This window comes from Pseudophryne corroboree, chromosome 9, assembly GCF_028390025.1.
Source record: "Pseudophryne corroboree isolate aPseCor3 chromosome 9, aPseCor3.hap2, whole genome shotgun sequence".
NCBI lineage: Eukaryota > Metazoa > Chordata > Amphibia > Anura > Myobatrachidae > Pseudophryne > Pseudophryne corroboree.
In genome coordinates, this window is record NC_086452.1 from 281739293 (window position 1) to 281760940 (window position 21648).

The 21648-nt window shown below is 47.9% G+C and overlaps 1 protein-coding gene across 1 annotated transcript in view; it reads right to left on the minus strand.

Moving 5' to 3' along the window:
* Positions 1–21648, minus strand: part of MYH9 (myosin heavy chain 9) — an 889869-nt gene that overhangs the window by 283140 nt on the left and 585081 nt on the right. The window contains 2 exon segments of the mRNA XM_063940322.1: positions 12250–12354; positions 12436–12642. Of these exon segments, the coding sequence (XP_063796392.1) occupies positions 12250–12354; positions 12436–12642 (312 nt within the window).

The following is a 21648-nucleotide window of genomic DNA, read 5'->3' on the forward strand; positions in this document are numbered from 1 at the left end:
TTATCAGCAGATCGTCCTGGTATGCAATTATGTTCACTCCCTGTCTGCGGAGGAGAACCATCATCTCTGCCATCACCTTGGTCCAGGGAGCCTGCGGGTGCAGGCTTTTTGGACTTTGCCCGCCCACCTCTAAAGAAGGTGGCAGGAGGCATGGACTTTGTCTTAGCGGTCCGAAAGGACTGCAATGCACATGAAGAAAAAGGTTTCTTCGTAGGAGGTGTAGCTGAGGGAAGAAAAGGTGACTGACCCGCGGTTGCAGTGGAAATCCACGCATCCAATGCTTCTCCAAATAGAGCCTGACCTGTGTAGCATAGGTTCTCCACACTTCTGGATTCCGCGTCGGCAGACCATTGGCATAGCCAGAGACCCCTGCGAGCGAGCCGAGACAGACATGGAAGATATCCTTGAAGTCAGCGTACCCAGGTCCTTCATGGATTCCACCATGAATCCCGCAGAATCCTATAGGTTACGTAAAAATAATTCAAATGTCACATCTATCCATTGAATCCAAATCCTCTAGTAATGTGCCTGACCACTTTACTATAGCTTTAGAGATCCATGTGCAAGCAACAGTAGGCCTCAGCACCACCCCTGAAGCAGTGTATATGGATTTGTGCGTAGTGTCAATCTTATGATCAGTCTGTTCTTTTAACGCGGTAGATCCAGGGACAGGTAAAACCACCTTTTTCGACAGTCTGGAAACAGATGCGTCAACTAAGGGTGGGTTTTCCCATTTTTTCCTATCTTCCTCAGGGAAGGGAAAAGCAACCAGAAACCTTTTTGGAATCTGGAATTTTTTTTCTCCGGGGTTTCCCAGGATTTTTCAAATAAAGCGTTTCATTCTTTAGACGCAGGGAAGGTTAGTGAGGCTTTCTTATTGTCTGTGAAGTAAGACTCCTCAACCTACTCAGGTGTTATGTCAGTAATATTGAACACATCTCTAATCATTAGCTGCACCTTCTTTTGCAAGGGATGCCGTCCCCCTCAGCACCTCCCCATCACCGTCAGCCGTGTCAGAGTCGGTATCCGTGTCATCTTGCATAATCTGGGAAAGTGCACGTTTTTGTGGGTATATGCTAGGGGATTTTGAAGGTATAGGAACAGAACCTGACCAAACTGCCATAGACTTCTTTAAAACCTGAGTTTCAGTCTCAGTATGAGCTGCCCTAGTAACCACTCAGGCTCAACAACAGGGATCTGAGACAAGACAATACATTCCTGTGCACATGGAATGGATTCCTCCTGAGAGGAAATGTCCTCTGCAGCATAAGACACAGAGTCCCTAGACATGGCTATGTGAGCCAACAAGCACCCACACACACAGGGATATGTCAGACACAGTTTTCCCCCAAGCCTGCCACAGAGAAACACAGAGATTGGAGCCACCCCACACACAGCGCTTTCCTAGATAGATATAATACAACTACCTGGCGCTTACTGTGTACCTCAACAGACTACACAGTATTTACACAGCCCCCCCCTTCTACAATCCCCTGGTACCGCACAGGATAGCTGGAAGTGCTTGGAGGGACAGCTCTCTGTACAGGATCTGCAGGCAGGAAAATGGCGCGAAACGCTGCTGGGTCCGCTCTGAGGAGAAGCTACGCCCCCTGAACATGGTACTGCTTCCCGCTCTTCACATCTTTAGACTGGCCTGAGCAGTTGTGCTGGCTGTGTTGCAGAGGTCCCTGACAGCCTTGGTGACCAGTGTAGGGTATAGGCGCTGGCTCAGGGCACACCTCACAGCGCTGCACTATGTACCGCTGAGCGTCCGGAGTGCAGTTAATACTGCGCTCCCACCCTGATGCCGCCATCTTCATACCGGCTCCCCACTTGCCAGGGGGGCCAGTGACTTGCTCGCCACCGGAATCTTCTGGCTCTGTTAGGGGGTGGCGGCAGTGCTGCGGGAGTGAGCGGTCGCCTGGAGCGGCTAACAATCATCACCCTCAGGAGCTCAGTGTCCTGGCAGCGGAGATAGTGGCTCGAACCCCGCAGGGCGGACAATACTTCCCCCTCTAAGTCCCACGAAGCAGGGAGGCTGTTGCCAGCAGCCTTCCTGTGACTAACTCTTAGAAAAAAATAAATCTACGGAAGCTCTAGGAGCACACCTAGCTGTGACCGGCTCTCCCGGGCACATTCCCTAAACTGAGTCTGGTAGGAGGGGCATAGAGGGAGGAGCCAGCCCACACTATTAAACTCTTAAAGTGCCAGTGGCTCCTAGTGGACCCGTCTATACCCCATGGTACTAATGTGGACCCAAACATCGTCTAGGACGTAAGAGAAAAAGGATTTCAGTCTCATATGTTCCCCATCACTATTGATACTAAGACAGGCGTGTCCCCTTTCCACTTTAATTTTTTGGTCAGATATCAAACACCTGGCTGCCAAAATCTGTTCTGCTGTCAACTTTGTGTGTTTAACAGTGAAGAACACGACCCATAAACTTTTACTATGGAGCCTCTGACCTCCTTGCTATGCTTACATGTGTTATCACATAGTTACAGTAATGTTTCTACTTATAAATTGAATGCAACCAAGATAGATGCCTTACCTGTTTCGGAGGCCAATGTTTACTCACTCAGGGGCACAAATCATTACAATTGGCAGTCAGCTATTTTTGTATACTTAGGCTAGGTACACACTGCGCAGATATTGGCCCTACAGTATTTTTCGTTTACGGCTAAATCAGAATGACAAAATCGGGCAGAGTATGCTCGATCTGCATGCTCCTGCATTTTTTTTGTGAAGTCTTCTGGTGGCCCTGCTGCAGGGTCAACCAGAAGACATCGCTAACGATGACATGCTCCACCACCTCCTACATTGGCAAGTGTGTATGCACTTCCCGATGCAGGGTCAAAACACCCGCCGGTTCGTTCAGCTACACCTTGTTCTTATGTATAGCCAACCTAAGGCGTTCAGAGCCTATAGAGTTCGACATGAATGTTCCACCCCTTATACCCCTTTCACACTGCCAATGTCAGATCCCACCCGGGAATTGGAAACGGGTCCTTCCCAGGTGGGATCCGGCATTGGCAAATGCTGCAGGCTTTCCCGACCCAGCAATATGCCGGGCGGGTTGCCATAGCAGCGGGGGCGGAGCCGGCGGCGCTGGGAGATGAGCTCATCTCCGCCTCTCCCTATCTAGTAAACGGGTCCCATCGACCCGGGAGCCCGTTTACGCAGCCACTGACCCGGTATTCAACCCGGGTATAACACTGGGTTGAATTGCCGGGTCAGGCGAACCGGGATTTCGGCTATGCCCCTTTCACACCGCACACCTACCCAGCAATATGCCGGGTCGATACTGGGTTATTTGTGCGGTGTGAAAGGGGTATTATTACCACCACTTTTGAACCCGGGTCCGACCAGGCTCACACATTGCAGTTTCGACCTGGGTTATTCCCGGTTTGGGGCCTTTCACACTGAACCTGGGTCAACCATGTTAAACACTGATGTGATTTAAATACTCCTTTCACATCGCCAAAATAACACAGGTTGTTGCTATGTCAACCCTGGTCTAGGTGCAGTATGGAAGCGCCAAAGTGAGCACATGACCTTTGCTCGGTTGTTGTACAGTGACCTGGGTCGTTGCATTGTGAATGCATCTGACCCGGGATATTCAACCCAGGTCTCTGAAAAAGGTGCTGATTGGCTGGCTGTTTTTGTCAGTTCAGCGCAGTCCCCAGACCCTCATTTTATTTCCTTTGAAACCTCAACTATGTGAGCCAGAAAAGTCAATTTTTACGCCTCTCTCTTACTAATACCCCTTTCATACCGCACAAATAACCCGGTATCAACCCGGGTCGGTGTGCGGTGTGAAAGGGCCATGGTCGAAATCCCGGGTCGCCTGACCCAATAATTCAACCAGGAAATAAAGCAGTGATATTCCCGAGATGAATACCGGGTCAGTGGCAGCGTGAACGGGCAACCCGGGACCCGTTCACTACATAGGAAAGAGGCGGCGTGGATATGAGCTCATCTGCCAGTGCCGGCTCCGCCCCCCCCCGCTGCTATGGCAACCTGCCCGGCATATTGCCGGGTCGGGAAAGCCTGCAGCAGCTGCCAATGCCGGATCCCACCCGGGAAGGACCAGTTTCCAATTCCCGGGTGTGATCCGGCATTGGCAGTGTGAAAGGGGTATAAATCGTGGCAATCCTATAGAGTTTCCTAGTTTGCCCGGAAGACTGCATTTTAAAATGATGCTGCTCCCTAAACTCATGTTTTTATTCATAACGTTTTCCCAAAGAAATATTTGAGTAAATGTCATTAATTGACCCCCTACATATGGAAAGATAAAGCCCCTAAGATAGCTTGACTTCATATGATTCTCATAAAAAATAGGGTGGGCTGCCTCCCCTAGATCTTGCTGCATCGCTCAACTTTGGGACTGGGTGTACCCCCAAGTTGCTAAGTGCCTTGGAGGCAGCCGCCTGTGCTAGCTTTCCGCTTGCTAATTTCCTGTAGTTCCGTCCATGCTTGCGACCTTGCCATCTTGTCACCCTAATTACTGTGTAGGCATTTCTGCAAGTGGGGTGGATTGGTTTCTTGACAATGATATTTCACTCACAACTACTATTCTTTCCATTCTGGCACTATCAATGTTCTACTTTTAACGACAGGCTTGTGGTATGGAGACGGCATGTCGTCATTGTTGCAGTTCTCTCGCACTCCTTTCACTCCCTTCAGACACAGTACTCCCTTTCACCTTCTAAAATATGTAGGTACCACCAGATTAGATATTGGTTTCATAGCGTTACTCAGCAGTTGAGACTGGTTCGGGCTCCACAGTCAAGGCTTTCTCACAGCTTAACATCGGGAACTGGGAAGGTCGATATTACCCATTGGTACTACAGGTTGAGTATCCCATATCCAAATATTCCGAAATACGGAATATTCCGAAATACTGACTTTTTTGAGTGAGAGTGAAATAGTGAAACCTTTGTTTTTTGATGGCTCAATGTACACAAACTTTGTTTAATACACAAATTTATTAAAATTATTGTATTAAATGACCTTCAGGCTGTGTGTGTAAGATGTATATGAAACAAATGATTTGTGTGAATGTACACACACTTTGTTTAATGCACAAAGTTATAAAAAATATTGGCTAAAATTACCTTCAGGCTGTGTGTATATAAGGTGTATATGTAACAAATGCATTCTGTGCTTAGACTTAGGTCCCATCACCATGATATCTCATTATGGTATGCAATTATTCCAAAATATGGAAAAATCCCATATCCAAAATACCTCTGGTCCCAAGCATTTTGGATAAGGGATACTCAACCTGTATTACCTACTTCAGTTGTGCCCCAACACTAAACGGTCTTCTCAAACTAGGTAGGAATTGGATTTGGTACGCCCCCTCACTGATCCTGTATTTCAAAGCGTATAAACCACTCTGAGATGGACGTTAAATTACTACATTAAATCAGGGCTCTACTATTCACTTGGCAAGGTCGTCATGGCAACTAGATTATGCAGGGAGGCAGGAAGCAGATCCTTGTCAGCTTCAGCGGATTTTCGTGGGCATGCCTGCATTGCGCCGCTCATTTCATGCACAGGAGAGTGCATGTGCTGAGTGTCTGTCCCAGCCTGCACTGGCTGCTGCTCTCGTCAACCCCAGCCTGCACCGACTACTTCTCTCCATTCGGGCCTGCGCTGCCTGTTATCCCCCAACTCCAGCTGCATTGAGCTCACCGTTAAGAGGCTCTATGCATGGCTGGGGATTGTGGCATAGGAGAGAGTAGTGATGTGGTCACAGAGCAGGGGAGATTGTTTGCCCAGAGGGTGGCTGCGGAAGAATGGTTTGCCTGGGGCACCCTCTTCGTTTTGTGGCCGCGGGGGTTGGTTACCGGAGGAGGAATTATCTGCCCAGTAACGTGACACCAGGGGGACGGTGGTCTAGCTCCTACAGTCTCCTAGATTTTAGAAAAAATGGTCAAATCCGGATATAAATTGTATATGTGGCCTGCGCAATCTAAGTACTGTTGAATATTGTGTGTTGAGCCACATTTTTCCACTTGTTCTGGCCCGGTCCCCAGCCAAATTCGGTTGTACTCTATTCTGTTATGTTTTATTATTACTATGTTGCCTGGCATTTATATTGTCACAGTTGGTTTCCCTATGTATCCCCCCCCCCCCCCCCCCCTTCTCTTTATTTCTGACCCCTCGCCTTGATTTCTATTAAATTTCAACAAACATTGATGAAAAATAAATAAACAGGTCGAGTTACCAAGAAGGACCTGGGCAGCTTACTGTAAAAAATGGGTAACCCAGGTCATGCTAAAAGCCTATGGAAAGTCGGATCATCAGCGCTTGGAAAATAGGATTTTGGTACTTACCAGGTAAATCCTTTTCTTTGAATCCATAGGGGGCACTGGAGTACTCTTGGGATATGGACGGCTTCCGTAGGAAACAGCACTGAATATTTAAATTTAGCACACTCCACCCCTCCATATCCCTGAGTACCTCAGTGTTTTTTACTGAGCCGAACAGGAACTATAGAGCGGTTGACAATGGAGTATTACATATAACATAACGGACAACAACGAAGTTGACACATAACGTTACTGACAACTAAACAGTTGACACCATAACCAGCACTTGATAATTTGAACCAGTCGGTGAGAGTGTGTTACCATAAGATCCACAGAACTTACCACAAACCAGGTAAAACTGCTCTGGGTGGGCGTCCAGTGCCCCCTATGGATTCAAAGAAAAGGATTTACCTGGTAAGTACCAAAATCCTATTTTCTTTTTCATCCACTAGGGGTCACTGGAGTACTCTTGGGACGTACCAAAGCTTCCCCCGTGGGCGGGAGAGCTGTTTGGCACCTGTAACACTAGGCGGCCAAAGCTAGATGCTGATGCCGCAAACGTATCAAACTTGTAAAAGCGCACAAACGTGTGCACTGAAGACCATGTAGCCGCACGGCAAAGCTGCGTCGTAGAAGCTCCCCGACCAGCTGCCCATGAAGTTCCCACAGAACGTGTGGAATGAGCTGTTACTGATGTAGGCGGCTGTAACCTAGCATGAAGGTAAGCCTGACGTATGGTCAGTTTTATCCATCTGGATAAGGTTTGTTTAGATGCTGGCCAACCCATCTTGGCAGCATCATAGAGAACAAACAACGTATCCGTCTTACGAACTGAAGACGTTCGGGATACATAAACGCGTAATGCTCGTACCACATCCAGAGTTGCAGAATGTGCTGTCAACACAGGAACTACTATTGGTTGATTGATGTGAAAAGATGACACTACCTTTGGTAAGAAAGCGGGATTCGTCCAAAGTTCTGCTCTGTCATCATGAAACACCAAATACGGTGGCTTGCATGACAAGGCACCCAAATCTGAAACACGCCTTGCCGAAGCGAAGGCTAGAAGAAAAATTGTTTTCCAAGTGAGAAACTTTATATCCACTTGCTGTAAGGGTTCAAAATATGAAGACTAAGAAATCTAAAACCAGATTCAAGTCCCATGGCGCTGTAGGTGGAATGAATGGAGGCTGTACTCTGAGGACACCCTGCAGAAAAGTGTGTACCGACGGCAACAGAGCCAATCGTCTTTGAAAATAAATTGACAACGCAGATACCTGCACCTTTAGTGTAGATAAACGCAGTCCTCCATCTAACCCCGTTTGTAGAAATAACAGAAGACGGGATAACTTGAAAGATGTCGGAAACTTACGAGTTTCACACCAACCTATATAGGCACGCCAAATTCTGTAATAATGAGCTGCCGTAACTGGCTTCCTAGCTCGTAACATGGTTGGTATAACCGATTCTGGAATGCCCTCTCTTCTTAAGAGGGCGGTCTCAACAGCCACCCCGTCAAACGCAGCCACGCTAAATCGGGGTAAAGGAACGGACCCTGTTGTAACAAGTCCGGACGTAGAGGGAGCGGCCAAGGTTAGTCTGCGAGTAGTCCGCGGAGATCCGAGAACCAAGCTCTTCGAGGCCAATGAGGCGCCACTAGTATGACTGTGACAGACTCTCTTTTGATCCGTTTTAGCACCAGAGGGAGTAACGGAAACGGTGGAAACAGATACACAAGACTGTACGGCCACGCGACGGTGAGAGCATCCACCGCCACTGCCTTTGGATCTCTCGTTCTGGACACATACTGGAGCGTTTGGCGATTGTGTCGAGACGCCATCAGGTCCACCTGAGGATAACCCCACCGCTGAACCAACATGTGAAACACTTCTGGATTTAATGCCCATTCTCCTGGATGAAAATCCCGACGAGTGAGATAATCCGCTTCCCAGTTGTCCACTCCCGGAATGAACACTGCCGACAATATCACCTGGTGGTATTCCGCCCAATTGAGGATTCGAGCTACTTCCCGCATTGCCATGCGGCTTCTCGTTCCTCCTTGTTTGTTGATGTATGCGACCGCCGTCGCATTGTCTGACTGCACCTGGACAGTGTGAGACCGAAGCATTTGCACTGCTTGTCGTAGCGCATTGTAAATTGCGCGGAGTTCCAGGACATTTATAGAAAGCAATCTTTCGTGATCCGCCCAGAGACCCTGGAGCTGACAATTTTGAACTACAGCTCCCCAACCTCTGAGACTGGCGTCCGTCGTTAGAATTATCCAATTCCAGCCGCCGAACAGTCTCCCTGCGGTTAGATTGTGTTCCTTGAGCCACCAGAGCAGAGACACCCTTGCCCTTGGCGACAACCTCACCCTGTGGTGAATCTGCAGATGCGAGCCCGACCACTGTGCGAGCACATCCAGTTGAAATGGACGCGAGTGAAATCTTCCGAACTGAAGCGCTTCGAAAGCTGCCACCATTGTGCCTAAGAGGCGAATGCACAAATGTACCGACACTGTGCGTGGCTTGAGCACTAATTGTACCAGATGTCGTAGAATCTGTACTTTCTGTTGTGGTAGGTAAATTCTTTGATTGACTGTATCGAAAATCATACCTAGGAATTGCAGGCGTTGAGACGGAATTAGATGTGATTTCTTGAAGTTGACAATCCAACCGTGGTGAACCAGTACATTGTACGTTAGCAGCGCATGTTGGAGAAGTATGTGTTGAGACGGGGCTTTGATGAGCAGATCGTCTAAATACGGAACTATTGTCACTCCCAGGGATCTGAGATGAGCTATCATCACAGACATCACTTTGGTGAACACCCGAGGCGCGGACGATAGGCCAAACGGTAGAGCCTGAAACTGGTAATGGTTTTGGCGTATCGCAAACCGCAAGAATCTCTGATGAGGCTGCCAAATCGAAATGTGTAAGTACGCATCCTTGAGATCTAGCGCAATCATGAATTCCTTTGGCTCTAAACCCGCAATCAGGAACGCAGAGATTCCATCTTGAATCTGTAGTAAGTTACGTACTGATTGAGACCCTTTAAGTTCAATATTGGTCTGACTGAGCCATCCGGCTTCGGTACCACAAACAGACTGGAATAATAACCCTGACCCCGTTGATGTACAGGGACCGGAATCAAAACTGTTGAATCCAGTAGGGACTGAATGGCAATTTGCAGAACCGCCCTCTTGTCGTCCGACAGAGGCAATCCTGTCTTGAAAAACCGCAGTGGCGGAAGACAGTCGAACTCTATTTTGTAACCTTTTAACACTAAATTGCGGATCCACCCATCCGCGGATGTCTGGAACTACGCCAACTGGAACGTCTGAAGGCGTGCTCCCACAATCGGAGAACCGAGATGGGCTGGTAGCCCGTCATGCCACTGGCTTGTCGGTAACCTTAGCGTCCTGACGACTTGTGTTGGTTTGTTGGAAACCACGTCCACGACCACGTCTACCAGGCGTAGCTGTTCCTCTGCCACATCCTCGAAAGGACTGAGGTCTAAAGGATTTGAACGAAGGTCCAGAGTACCTCCTTCTTGGTACCGGTGGAGGCAATGGTAAGAAAACAGACTTTCCTCCCGTAGCCTCAGCAATCCATGTGTCCAATTCAGGACCAAACAACTTCTTGCCATCGTAAGGTAACGCCTCTATACCTCGTTTGACCTCTGCCTCCGCTTGCCAAGCACGCAGCCAGAGTGCTCGTCGTGCCGTAACTAGCGACGATGAAATACGAGAAGTGAGCTGACAGACGTCAGTAGAAGCTGTACAGAGATACTCTGCAGCCTCACACATTTGATCAGCAAGAAGTATAAGGTGTTCGTCATGTAAGGCAGACTTAAGTTCTGTTATCTATACTATGAGCGCCTTAGTGACCCAGATACCAACCAAGCCAGGTCTCAGCAGCACTCCTGCTGCTACATACATGGACTTTAGCATAGTTTCTATTTTGCGGTCTGAAGGGTCTTTAAGCGTAGTAGCCGCTGGCACTGGTATGGTTAATTTCTTTGTAAGCTTCGACACTGACGAATCAACTATTGGTGGATTCTCCCATATACAGGTCACAGAGTCTGGAAACGGGTAACTAGACTTAAATCTGCGAGGTATAGAAAACCGTTTATCTGGAGTCTGTCGTGTTTCTACTAACATCTGATTAAGAGACTCCGACACAGGAAAACTTATTGGAGTTCTTTGTCGTTTAATAAATACGACCTGATCATTTGTGAGAGGCTCCTCAGTTTCTGTAAACTTCAAAGACTGACGCACCGCTCTGATGAGATTATCAATGCCGGAACTGTTAAAATCCTCACTATCTGACTCCACTTCGCCCTCCTCACCATCATCTTGTGCCGTGAGGTCTGGCATGGAATCGTCAGAATGCAACATAGCAGAAACGGGTAAATCATAAGACATATGAAATTTATCCAGTCTACCCAAAATGGATTTAGACCTTTCGCAAGGCTGAGAGACCTCCGGTAGTTCTGGCGGTCTCACCCTAGACTCAGCTCTTGCCGTTTCCCGCTCCTGTCGAGCGGCGGTCAATTCTGATTGCAACCCAGCCAGTACATTGGCTAGCATTTCCCAAGGAGGGTTCGGGGAGGAAATTGGCTTTAAAACCGGAGCCGAAATTGTATTCTGAACCGAATCCACAAAACATACTGTACATGTGGTAGATCCATCCGGTAACACACTGCTGCAGACTTTGCAATTATGCTTTTTAGTTTTTGCTGGTGCCTTACTCATTATGGCGACAGACAATACAATACACAAAAAACAGACACTTGCACGACTCAGTAAAAATAGTACAAAGGTGTCTCTCTCTATATATATATATATATATCTGGCCAAGTGCAGTGCACGTGGCCAGTACTATGAAATGTGATCCCAAATTCCCACTAACACCCCTGCGCCTCCGGTGGAGTAGAGATGTAGTACTGGAACGTTCTGGAATCACAGAGGAAGACACAGGAAGCATGGTTAAAAATGGATGTCATGCTTAAAGTTACAATCACAATACAGGTTACCACCTTAAAGTGACATTTATCCTGTGTAATTAACCCTGCAGCCTAGCATACTGCTGTTGCTGCAGGGTATCCCCCCTCGTACCGCTTATTGTATATCACCGTAATGCCCCCCCCCCCCCACTGTACTCCGTGCAGTGCGGGCGGCAGCGAGCAGCGTGTGGGGCCGCCAGCGGGAGCCGGGTACTGGGACGCAGGGAGCACGTACTGTAGCGCTGAGCAGCACCGGATCAGCGGTGAGGGCCGGCGACGGCCGGAGCAGCGGTGGGGGCCGGCGGCGGGCTGTAGAGGGATCCCAGCGTCAGTATATAAGCAATGTCCCCACACAGCGGGGCGGCAGCGGGAGCTGACCGCCCCGTTTCACATACCTTCACTCCTGCTGCTGTGGTAAGGCTCCGACGGGGCTTCTCAGTAAGCGCCGGCCAGCCTGTGTGCAGGAGATCTGTGTGTGGCTGTGATGGAGCTCATTTACTGAGGACCGACACGCCACTGCTGCTATCAGCAGCCTTGCACTATCCCTGACCCTGCCTTTTGGAAGAGGGAAAGGGATGTGTATAAAATAGAAAGAAAAAAAATATCCTAAAAAAAAAAATATTCAAAGTATTCAGTGCTGTTTCCTACGGAAGCCGTCCATATCCCAAGAGTACTCCAGCGACCCCTAGTGGATGAAAAAGAAATTATATAATTTCCGAGCACTGGCAGAGGGAAGACCCGCCACTTACTCAGGTCCAGTATTCAAGTACCCAGGACAGTCCCAGGTTTTGGGTGAAAAAGGGTTTTGTGCATTTAAGTGGACATGCAAACAATTGGTAACTTCCATTAACTTTAACATCTACGGTACACAAAATATCCCTTATATATAGTTATGAAATACACACTTAAACATTAGACGTACCTGAGTATCTTGAAGTTGAGATTCCAATGTAGAGAAATCTTTGGCAAGTTTGATAGATTTGCTGTCTGATTGGGAATGAAGACTTGTAACATTGTCCAGCTCCACCTGAAACATCAATAAGTAATCAATTAAATAAAAATACTCAATGTATACTCTATACCGATTTTAGATATTAAATCAACCTACCTGTAATCTGTTTGCCTTTTCAGATAGCTCTGATCGTAATCTGTCGCCCTCCGTAAGTTTTACTTGCAGTTCCTGAAACTGCACCTCTGCCTTCTTCCTCTTGTGCTCAGAGTCTCCCTTACCCTGCAGAAGAACTTTTACCTCGTTGGCTAGCTCATTACGTTCACTCTCCAGAGCCTGTTTGGCCTTTTCCAAATTTCCTTTCACCTACAAGGGGAAAATAATGCCTTTTATTAAACAGCAAAGCTCAACACTAAACATACCGCTCTACTTTTGAACAGTAGTAAAAAAATAAAAAAATAAAAATAGGATTTTAATTACCTACCAGTAAATCCTTTTCTCATAGTCCGTAGAGGATGCTAGGGTCCACATTAGTACCATGGGGTATAGACTGGTCCCTTGGGAGCCATGGGCACTTTAAAAGTTTAATAGTGTGCGCTGGCTCCTCTCTCTATTCCCCTCCTACCAGACTCAGTTTAGAAACTGTGCCCGAGGAGACAGACATACTTCCGAGAGAAGGAAATACACAGATAGTGGTGAGATTCACACCAGCTCACCCAACAGAAAACCAAGCTAGCCAGTTTGAAACAATTCAGCAACTGCTGAACAACAGTACTTAACCAAGTAACAATGCAGTACTCAACCAAGTAACCAGGCAGTACTGTACCAAGAAACTACTGCAGGAGAACGACGCGCTGGGCGGGTGCCCAGCATCCTCTACGGAGTACGAGAAAAGGATTTACCGGTAGGTAATTAAAATCCTATTTTCTCTTACATCCTAGAGGATGCTGGGGCCCACATTAATACCATGGGGATGTACCAAAGCTCACAGTATGGGAGGGAGAGCGCGGAGGCTCCTGCATAACTGATTGACCAAACCTAAGGTCCCCAGAGGCCAAAGTATCGAACTTGTAGAACTTAGCAAACATATTCGACCCTGACCAAGTTGCCGCTTGGCAAAGCTGTAAAGCCAAGACACCCCAGGCAGCCGCCTAGGAAGATCCCACCTTACGAGCAGAGTGGCCCTTAACAGATTTTGGACACTGCAATCCTGCCGTAGAATTAGCATGTTGGATAGTGAAGCTAATCCAGCGAGAAACAGTCTGTTTAGAAGCAGGACACCCAATCTTGTTGGGATCATAAAGGACAGAGTCCGATTTTCTGTGACAAGAAGTTCTCTTCACATAAATCTTCAAAGCCCTCACAACATCCAATGACTTTGAGATAATTGAGGAATTAGTAGCCACTGGCACCACAATAGGTTGGTTGATATGGAGTGTTGACACAACCTTTGGAAAAAACTGCTGATGCGTACGGAGCTCAGCTCTATCCTCATGGAAAATTAAGTAGGGGCTCTTGCAGGACAAAGTACCCAATTCAGACACACGTCTAGCAGATGCTAATGCCAACAGTGTGACCGCCTTCCAAGTGAGAAACTTGACCTCAACCTCCTGTAAAAGGCTCAAACCAATACGAGTGCAGGAACTGCAACATCACGTTAAGATCCCAAGGTGCCGTAGGTAGCACAAAGGGAGGCTGGATGTGCAGGACCCCTTTCAAGAAAGTCTGAACCTCAGGGAGGGAAGCCAATTATTTCTGGAAGAAAATGGACAAGGCCAAAATCTGGACTTTTATGGAGCCCAAACGTAGGCCCACATCCACAACTGCTTGCAGGAAGAGGAGAAATCGCCCAAGTTGAAACTCCACCATAGGAAACTTCTTGGATTCAAGACACATTTTTTCCAAATGCGATGGTAATTCTTAGACGTTACTCCTTTCCGAGCCAGAATCAGGGTAGGAATAACATTGTTCAGAATACCTTTCCGAGCTAAGATCTGGCGTTCAACATCCATGCCGTCAAACGTAGCCATGGTAAATCTTGATAAGCAAACGGATCCTGTTGCAGAAGGTCCTCTCGAAGAGGAAGAGGCCTCGATCTTCCAGCAGTAACTCCAGAAGATCCGCGTACCAAGCCCTCCTTGGCCAGTCCATAGCAATGAGGATCGCATGAACTCTTGTTCTTTTTAGACATTTGAGAATACTTGGGATGAGTGGAAGTGGAGGGAACACATACACTGACTTGAACACCCATGGAGTCACCAGTGCGTCCACTGCCACTGCCTGTGGGTCTCTCGACCTGGAACAGTACCTGCAAAGCTTCTTGTTGAGGCAGGAGGCCATCATGTCTATTTGAGGTATACCCCAAAGACTTGTCACCTCTGCGAACACCTCCTGATGGAGGCCCCACTCTCCTAGATGGAGATCATGCCTGCTGAGGAAGTGCGCTTCCCAATTGTCCACTCCTGGAATGAAGAGCGCTGATAGTGCCATTGTGTGCCTTTCTGTCCAGGGGAGGATCCTTGTTACCTCCGACATTACAGCTCTGCTCTTCATTCCGCCTTGTCGGTTTATAGAGGCCACCGTCGTTACATTGTCCGACTGCACCTGAATGGCCTGATCTCGTAGAAGATGCTCCGCTTGTAGAAGGCCGTTGTACACGGCTCTTAGTTCCAGAATGTTTATCGGAAGGATGGATTCCAGACTTGACCACTTTCCTTGAAAGTTTTCCCCTTGAGTGACCGTACCCCAATCTCAGACTTGCATCCGTGGTTAGAAGGATCCAGTTCCGAATCCCGAAACTGCAGCCCTCGAGAAGGTGAGGCATTTGCAGCCGCCATAGGAGTGAAATCCTGGCTTTCGGCAACAGACGTATCCTCTGGTGCATATGCAGGTGAGATCCCGACCACTTGTCCAGGAGATCCAGTTGGAAGGACTGTGCATGAAATCTTCCGTACTATAGAGCCTCGTAGGAGGCAACCATCTTCCCCATAAGGTGAATGCACTGATGAACAGATACCTGGGCAGGCTTCAAGACATCCCGGACCATTGATTGTATCACCAATGCTTTCTCCACCGGTAGAAACACCCTCTGCACTTCCGTGTCAAGGATCATCCCTAGGAAAGGCAATCTCCTTGTCGGCTCCAAATGTGACTTTGGAAGATTCAGGATCCATCCATGATCCCGGAGTAGTCGAGTTGTGAGAGCAATGCTCTGCAACAACTTCTCCTTTTAAAAAGCGTTTATCAGCAGATCGTCCAAATGTGGAATTATCTTCACTCCCTGCTAGCGGAGGAGTAGCATCATTTCTGCCATTACCTTGGTGAACACCCTCGGTGCCGTGGAGAGGCCAAACGGCAGTGCCTGGAACTGATAGTGACAGTCCAACAGTGCAAATCTGAGATAAGCCTGGTATGGTAGCCAAATTGGAATGTGGAAGTATGCATTCTTAATATCTAGGGATACCAGGAATTCCCCCTCCTCCAGACCTGAGATCACCGCTCTCAGAGATTCCATTTTGAACTTGAATTCCAGCAAATAGGGGTTTAACGATTTTAGGTTCAATATTTGCTTAACCGAACCGTCCTGTTTCGGTAATACAAATAGGTTTGAGTAGTAACCCATGTTTTCCAGATGAGGTGGAACTGGAACAATGACATTTGCCCTTTCCAATTTTCGAATGGATTCCTGTAGGATAGCCCTTTCTGTCAGCAAAGCTGGTAAGACTGATTTGAAGAATCTGTGAGGTGTGAGTTCTTGAAACTCCAGTCTGTACACGTGGGACACAATACCTAGTACCCAGGGGTCAAAGCCTGATGACGTGCAGACATTACTGAAATTTCTTAGATGTGCTCTCACCTGCCCGATCTCCAGGCTGGGAGGTCCACCGTCATGCTGAGGATTTTGAGGAAGCAGAACCCGGCTTCTGTTCCTGGGAACCTGTTGGTGCAGGTTATCTGAATTTTCCCCGACCACCTCTGAAGAAAGTGGAAGGGGGCTTGGACTTTTAACCTTTGCAGTCCGAAAGGACTGCATTGTAGACTTAGGAAAAGATTTTCTCGTCAGCGGAGTGGCTGAGGGAAGAAAGGTTGCCGTGTAAATACACGCGTCCAATGCTTCCCCAAACAGAGCCTGACCTGTGAAGGGTAGGAACTCCACACTTTTCTTGGATTCCCCATCCGCAAACCATTGGCGCAGCCAGAGACCCCTGCGTGCTGAGATAGCCATGGAAGACGTCCGTGCATTCAGATGACCAAGGTCCTTCATGGCTTCCACCATGAAACGTGCAGAATCCTGTATGTGACGTAAAAACATTTCAATGTCACTTCTACCCATAGAATCTAATTCCTCTAGTAATGTGCCTGACCACTTTACTATGGCATTAGAAATCCATGCACAAGCAAAAGTGGGCCTTAATGCCACGCCTGAAGCAGTGTATATGGATTTGAGAGTAGTCTCAATCTTGCGGTCCACCGACTCTTTCAAAGCGGTAGACCCAGGGACAGGTAAAACCAACTTTTTCCTATCCTCTTTAGGGAAAGGAAAAGCAACGAGAACCCTCTTTGGGATCTGGAATTTTTTCTCAGGATTTTTCAAACAATGCGTTTAATTCCCTAGACACAGGGAAGGTAAAAGAGACTCTCTTACTGTCTGTAAAGTATGCCTCCTCAACAGGTACCGTGTTCTCAATCATGAGTTGCACCCCCTGAGGAAGGGACGCTCCACCCCCCCCGCCTCAGAGTCGGTATCTGCATCGACTTGCATTATATGGGCAAGAGCACGCTTTTTTGGGCATATACGACGGAATTTTGATGAGGCAGTGGGAGCAGAATACGACAAAACCTCTACAGATTTTCTCAAAACCTGTGTTCCAGTTTCATTATGAGCTATCCTAGATGAAATCTAGGAAATTATTCCCTTAATAGAAGCCACCCATGGGGGTTCAGATTCAGAAGGCTGAAACAGTATATTGCATTTTTGAGTACATGGAATAGACTCCTCTGGAGAAGACACATACTCTGAAGCACAAGACACAGAGTCCCTAGACATGGCAATGTGAGATATATGCACATACACACAGAAAAATGTCAGACACAGTTTCCCCCAAAGTAACTTCAGAGAGACAGAGTATAAGGAGCCAGCACACACAGCGCCCCAGTAGGCAGTTATGATGATAAATGCCTGGTGCTGACTGAGTAACCTTAATAGAGTAAACAGTGAATGACCGTGAATAACACCCCCCCCCCTTTCTATAACACCCTGGTACCGCTGAGGATAGCTGGAGTTATGTAGAGGGCAGCGCTGCCTGTCAGCATCTCTTAGCTGTGATCTGCAGGGAGAAAATGGAGCTGGTGTGTGCTGGATACGGTCTGGGAAGCCCTGTCCCCTGTAAAGACGAGTCTTCCCGCACTACTTGTATTATACTTGCCTGAGGTAATAAGCAGCTAGTAGCAGTACATGTCCCTGATAGCCTTTGTGACCAGTTTTTAGGGTATTGCGCTGGCCCAGGGTGCCCCTCACAGCGTCACATCTGTACCTCTGAGCGCTCCCACCCTTGTGCCGCCATTCTTGCCGGCGACCCGCTTACCGGAGTGCCGGCGTCATACTCACAACCTCGATCTTCTGGCTCTCTTATGGGGTGGCTGCCGTGCTGCGGGAGTGGGCTTGCAATCATCACCCTCAGGAGCTCAGTGTCCTGTCAGTGGAGATAGGAGCCATTAACCTCTAGGGTTGGATCCTACTCTTCCCCCCCCCCCCCTCTAAGTCCCACGAAGCAGGGAGGATTTTGCCAGCAGCCTTCCTGTACCTAACTCTTAACAAAACAATAAAACTAGAAAAACTCCTAGGAGCTCCCCTAGCCGTGACCGGCTCCACCGGGCACATTTTTTAAACTGAGTCTGGTAGGAGGGGCATAGAGGGAGGAGCCAGCCCACACTATTAAGCTCTTAAAGTGCCCATGGCTCCCAAGGGACCAGTCTATACCCCGTGGTACTAATGTGGACCCCAGCAGCCTCTAGGACGTAAGAGGGAAAAAAACGTGATTTATGGTAAGAACTTACCGTTGTAAAATCTTTCTGCGAGGTACACTGGGCTCCACAAGGAACAACATCGGGGTGTAGAGTAGCATCTTGATACGAGGCACCAAAACGCTCAAAGCTTTGACTGTTCCCAAGATGCACAATGCCGCCTCCTCTATAAACCCGCCTCCTTGCACAGGAGCTCAGTTTAATTAACCAGCCCAATGCAGTAGCAGGTACTAGAGACGACAATCGCTGGTAGCCAATTGCACCACACACTCACCACAGGAGAGGGTGTCAGCAGCTATGCCACACCAACCCAAGGAAGCGAAGTGCGTCAGGGTGGGCGCCTTGTGGAGCCCAGTGTACCTCGCAGAAAGATTTAACGGTAGGTTCTTACAAAAAAATCTCGTTTACTGCTGCGGGGTACACTGCGCTCCGCAAGGATTAACATCGGGGATGTCCTAAAGCAATTCCTTATGGGAGGGGACGCACTGTAGCGGGCACAAGAACCCGGTGTACAAAGGAAGCATCCTGGGAGGCGGAAGTATCAAAGGCATAGAACCTTATAAACGTGTTCCCTGAGGACCACGTAGCCGCCTTCCACAACTGTTCAAGGGTCGCACCAAGAAGGTCCAACCGACCGAGTAGAATGGGCTTTGATGGTAGCAGGAGCTGGTCGACCAGCCTGTACATAAGCATGTGCAATCACCATTCTAGTCCATCTGGCCAGGGTCAGCTTGGAAGCAGGCCAGCCACGTTTGTGAAAACCAAACAGTACAAACAAAGAATCAGATTTCCTAATGGAGGATGTTCTCTTCACATAGATACGGAGAGCCCGTACCACATCCAAAAACCGCTCTTTGGAAGACAACGCAGGAGAATTAAAGGCCGGTACCACAATCTCCTGGTTAAGGTTGAAGAAAGACACCACCTTGGGTAAATAACCCGGTCGCAATTAAAAATCAAATGGGGGGGGGGGGGATTTACAGAATAAGGCACCCAAGTACGATACCCTTCTAGCTGAAGCAATAGCCAGCAAAAATAGCACCTTAAGGGAAAATAGGATTATGGTACTTACCAGATAAATCCTTTTCTTTGAATCCATAGAGGGTACTGGAGTACTCTTGGGATATAGACGGGCGTTAGCCGGGATAGGCACATATTTAAATATTTAAACTTGTAACTCTCCACCCCTGCCATACTCCCATAGAGACTCCAGTATTTTTACTGAGCCGAAGAGGAGCGATAGAGAGGATGAACCATAGAGAATTACATATAACATTATAACATAACAGACAACCCTAAAGTTGACACATAATGTAACTGACAAACAGTTGGCACAATAATAGAAATCACCGTAATATTGTAACAATCGGTGAGAATGTTTTACCATAAGATACACTGAATTTACCACCAGACCGGTAAACTGCTCTGGGTGGGCGTCCAGTGCCCCCTATGGATTCAAAGAAAAGGATTTATCTGGTAAGTACCAAAAACCTATTTTCTTTTTCATCCACTAGGGGTCACTGGAGTACTCTTGGGATGTACCAAAGTTTGCCCGCCAGGCGGGAGAGCTGTTTGGCACCTGTAACACTAGACGGCCAAAGCTAGATGCTGATGCCGTAAACGTATCAAACTTGTAAAAGCGCACAAACGTGTGCACTGATGACCATTCACTGATGAACATGTAGCAGCTCGTCCATGACGTTCCCACAGAACGTGTGGAATGGCCTGAAACTGATGTAGGCAGTTGTAGCCTAGCAAGATGATAAGCCTGACGTATGGTCAGTTTAATCCATCTGGATAAAGTCTGCTTGGAAGCTGGCCAAGCTATCTTAACTGCATCAGATAGAACAAACAATGTATTTGTTTTATGTACAGTTGATGTTTGGGCTACATAAACGCATAGCGTGTGTACCACATCCAAAGTAACTGAAGTTCCTGAACCTTCTGATAACACAGGAACTACGATTGATTATTTGATGTGGAAACATACTATCTCTGGTAGGAAGCGGGATTCGACCGAAGTTCCGCTCTAATCATCATGAAACGGCAGATACGGTGGCTTGCATGACAAGGCACCCCATTCTAAAACACGCCTTGCTGAAGCTAAAGCTAAGAGAAAACTGTTTCCCAAGTGAGAAACTTCACATCCACTTGTTGGAAGGGTTCACAATATGAAGACTGTAAAACGTCTAAAACCAGATTCAAGTCCCATGGCGCTTTAGGTGGTATAAATAGAGGTTGGACTCTGAGGACACCTTGTAAAATTGACAAGGCAGAGACCTGCACCTTTAGTGTAGATAAACGTAGTCCTCCATCTAACCCAGTCTGTAAAAACAGCAAAAGACGGGATTAACTTGAAAAAATGATGTCGGAAACTTCCGAGATTCACACCATCCTATATAGGCATGCCAAATTCTGTGATAATGAGCTGCAGTAACTGGCTTCCTAGCACGTAACATGGTTGTTATAACAGATTCCAGAATACTCTCTTCTTAAGAGGTCTGTTTCAACAGCCACCCCGTCAAGCGTAGCTGCGCTAAATCGGGGTAAAGAAACTGACCCTGTTGTAACAGGTCCGGACGTAGCGGGAGCGGCCAAGGATAGTCTGCGAGTAGCCCGCGGAGATCCAAGAACCATACTCTCCGAGGCCAATGAGGCGCCACCAGTATGACCGTAGTGGACTCTCGTTTGGTCCGCTTTAGCAACCAAGGAAGCAGCGGAAACGGTGGCAACAGATACACAAAGCTGCACGGCCACTCGATCGTGAGAGCATCCACTGCCACTGCCTCTGGAGCTCTTGTTCTGGACACATACTGGGATGTTTTATGATTTTGGCGAGATGCCATTAGAGCCACCAGTGGGGAACTCCACTGCTTGGACCGACTTCTGGAACACTTCTGGATTCAATGCCCAGTTTCCTGGATGAAATTCCTGACAGCTGAGATAATCTGCCTCCCAGGTGTCCACTCCCGGAATGAACACTGCCGACAATATCATCTGGTGCTGCTCGGCCCAATTGAGGATTCAAGCAACTTTCCGCATGGCCATGCGACTTAGAGTTCCTCCTTGTTAATTAATGTATGCGACCACCGTCGCGTTGTCTGACTGCACCTGGACCGTCTGAGACCGGAGCACGTGCACTGCTTGTCGCAGCGCGTTGTAAATTGTCCTGAGTTCCAGGGAATTTTAATTGACAGCAATCTTCCGTGATCTGACCAGAGACCCTGAAGCTGACAATTTTGGACCACAGCTCCCCAACCTCTGAGACTCTCGTCCGTCGTTAGAATTACCCAATTCCAGCTGCTGAACGTCCGTGCGGTGAGACTGTTTACTTGGAGCCACCAGAGT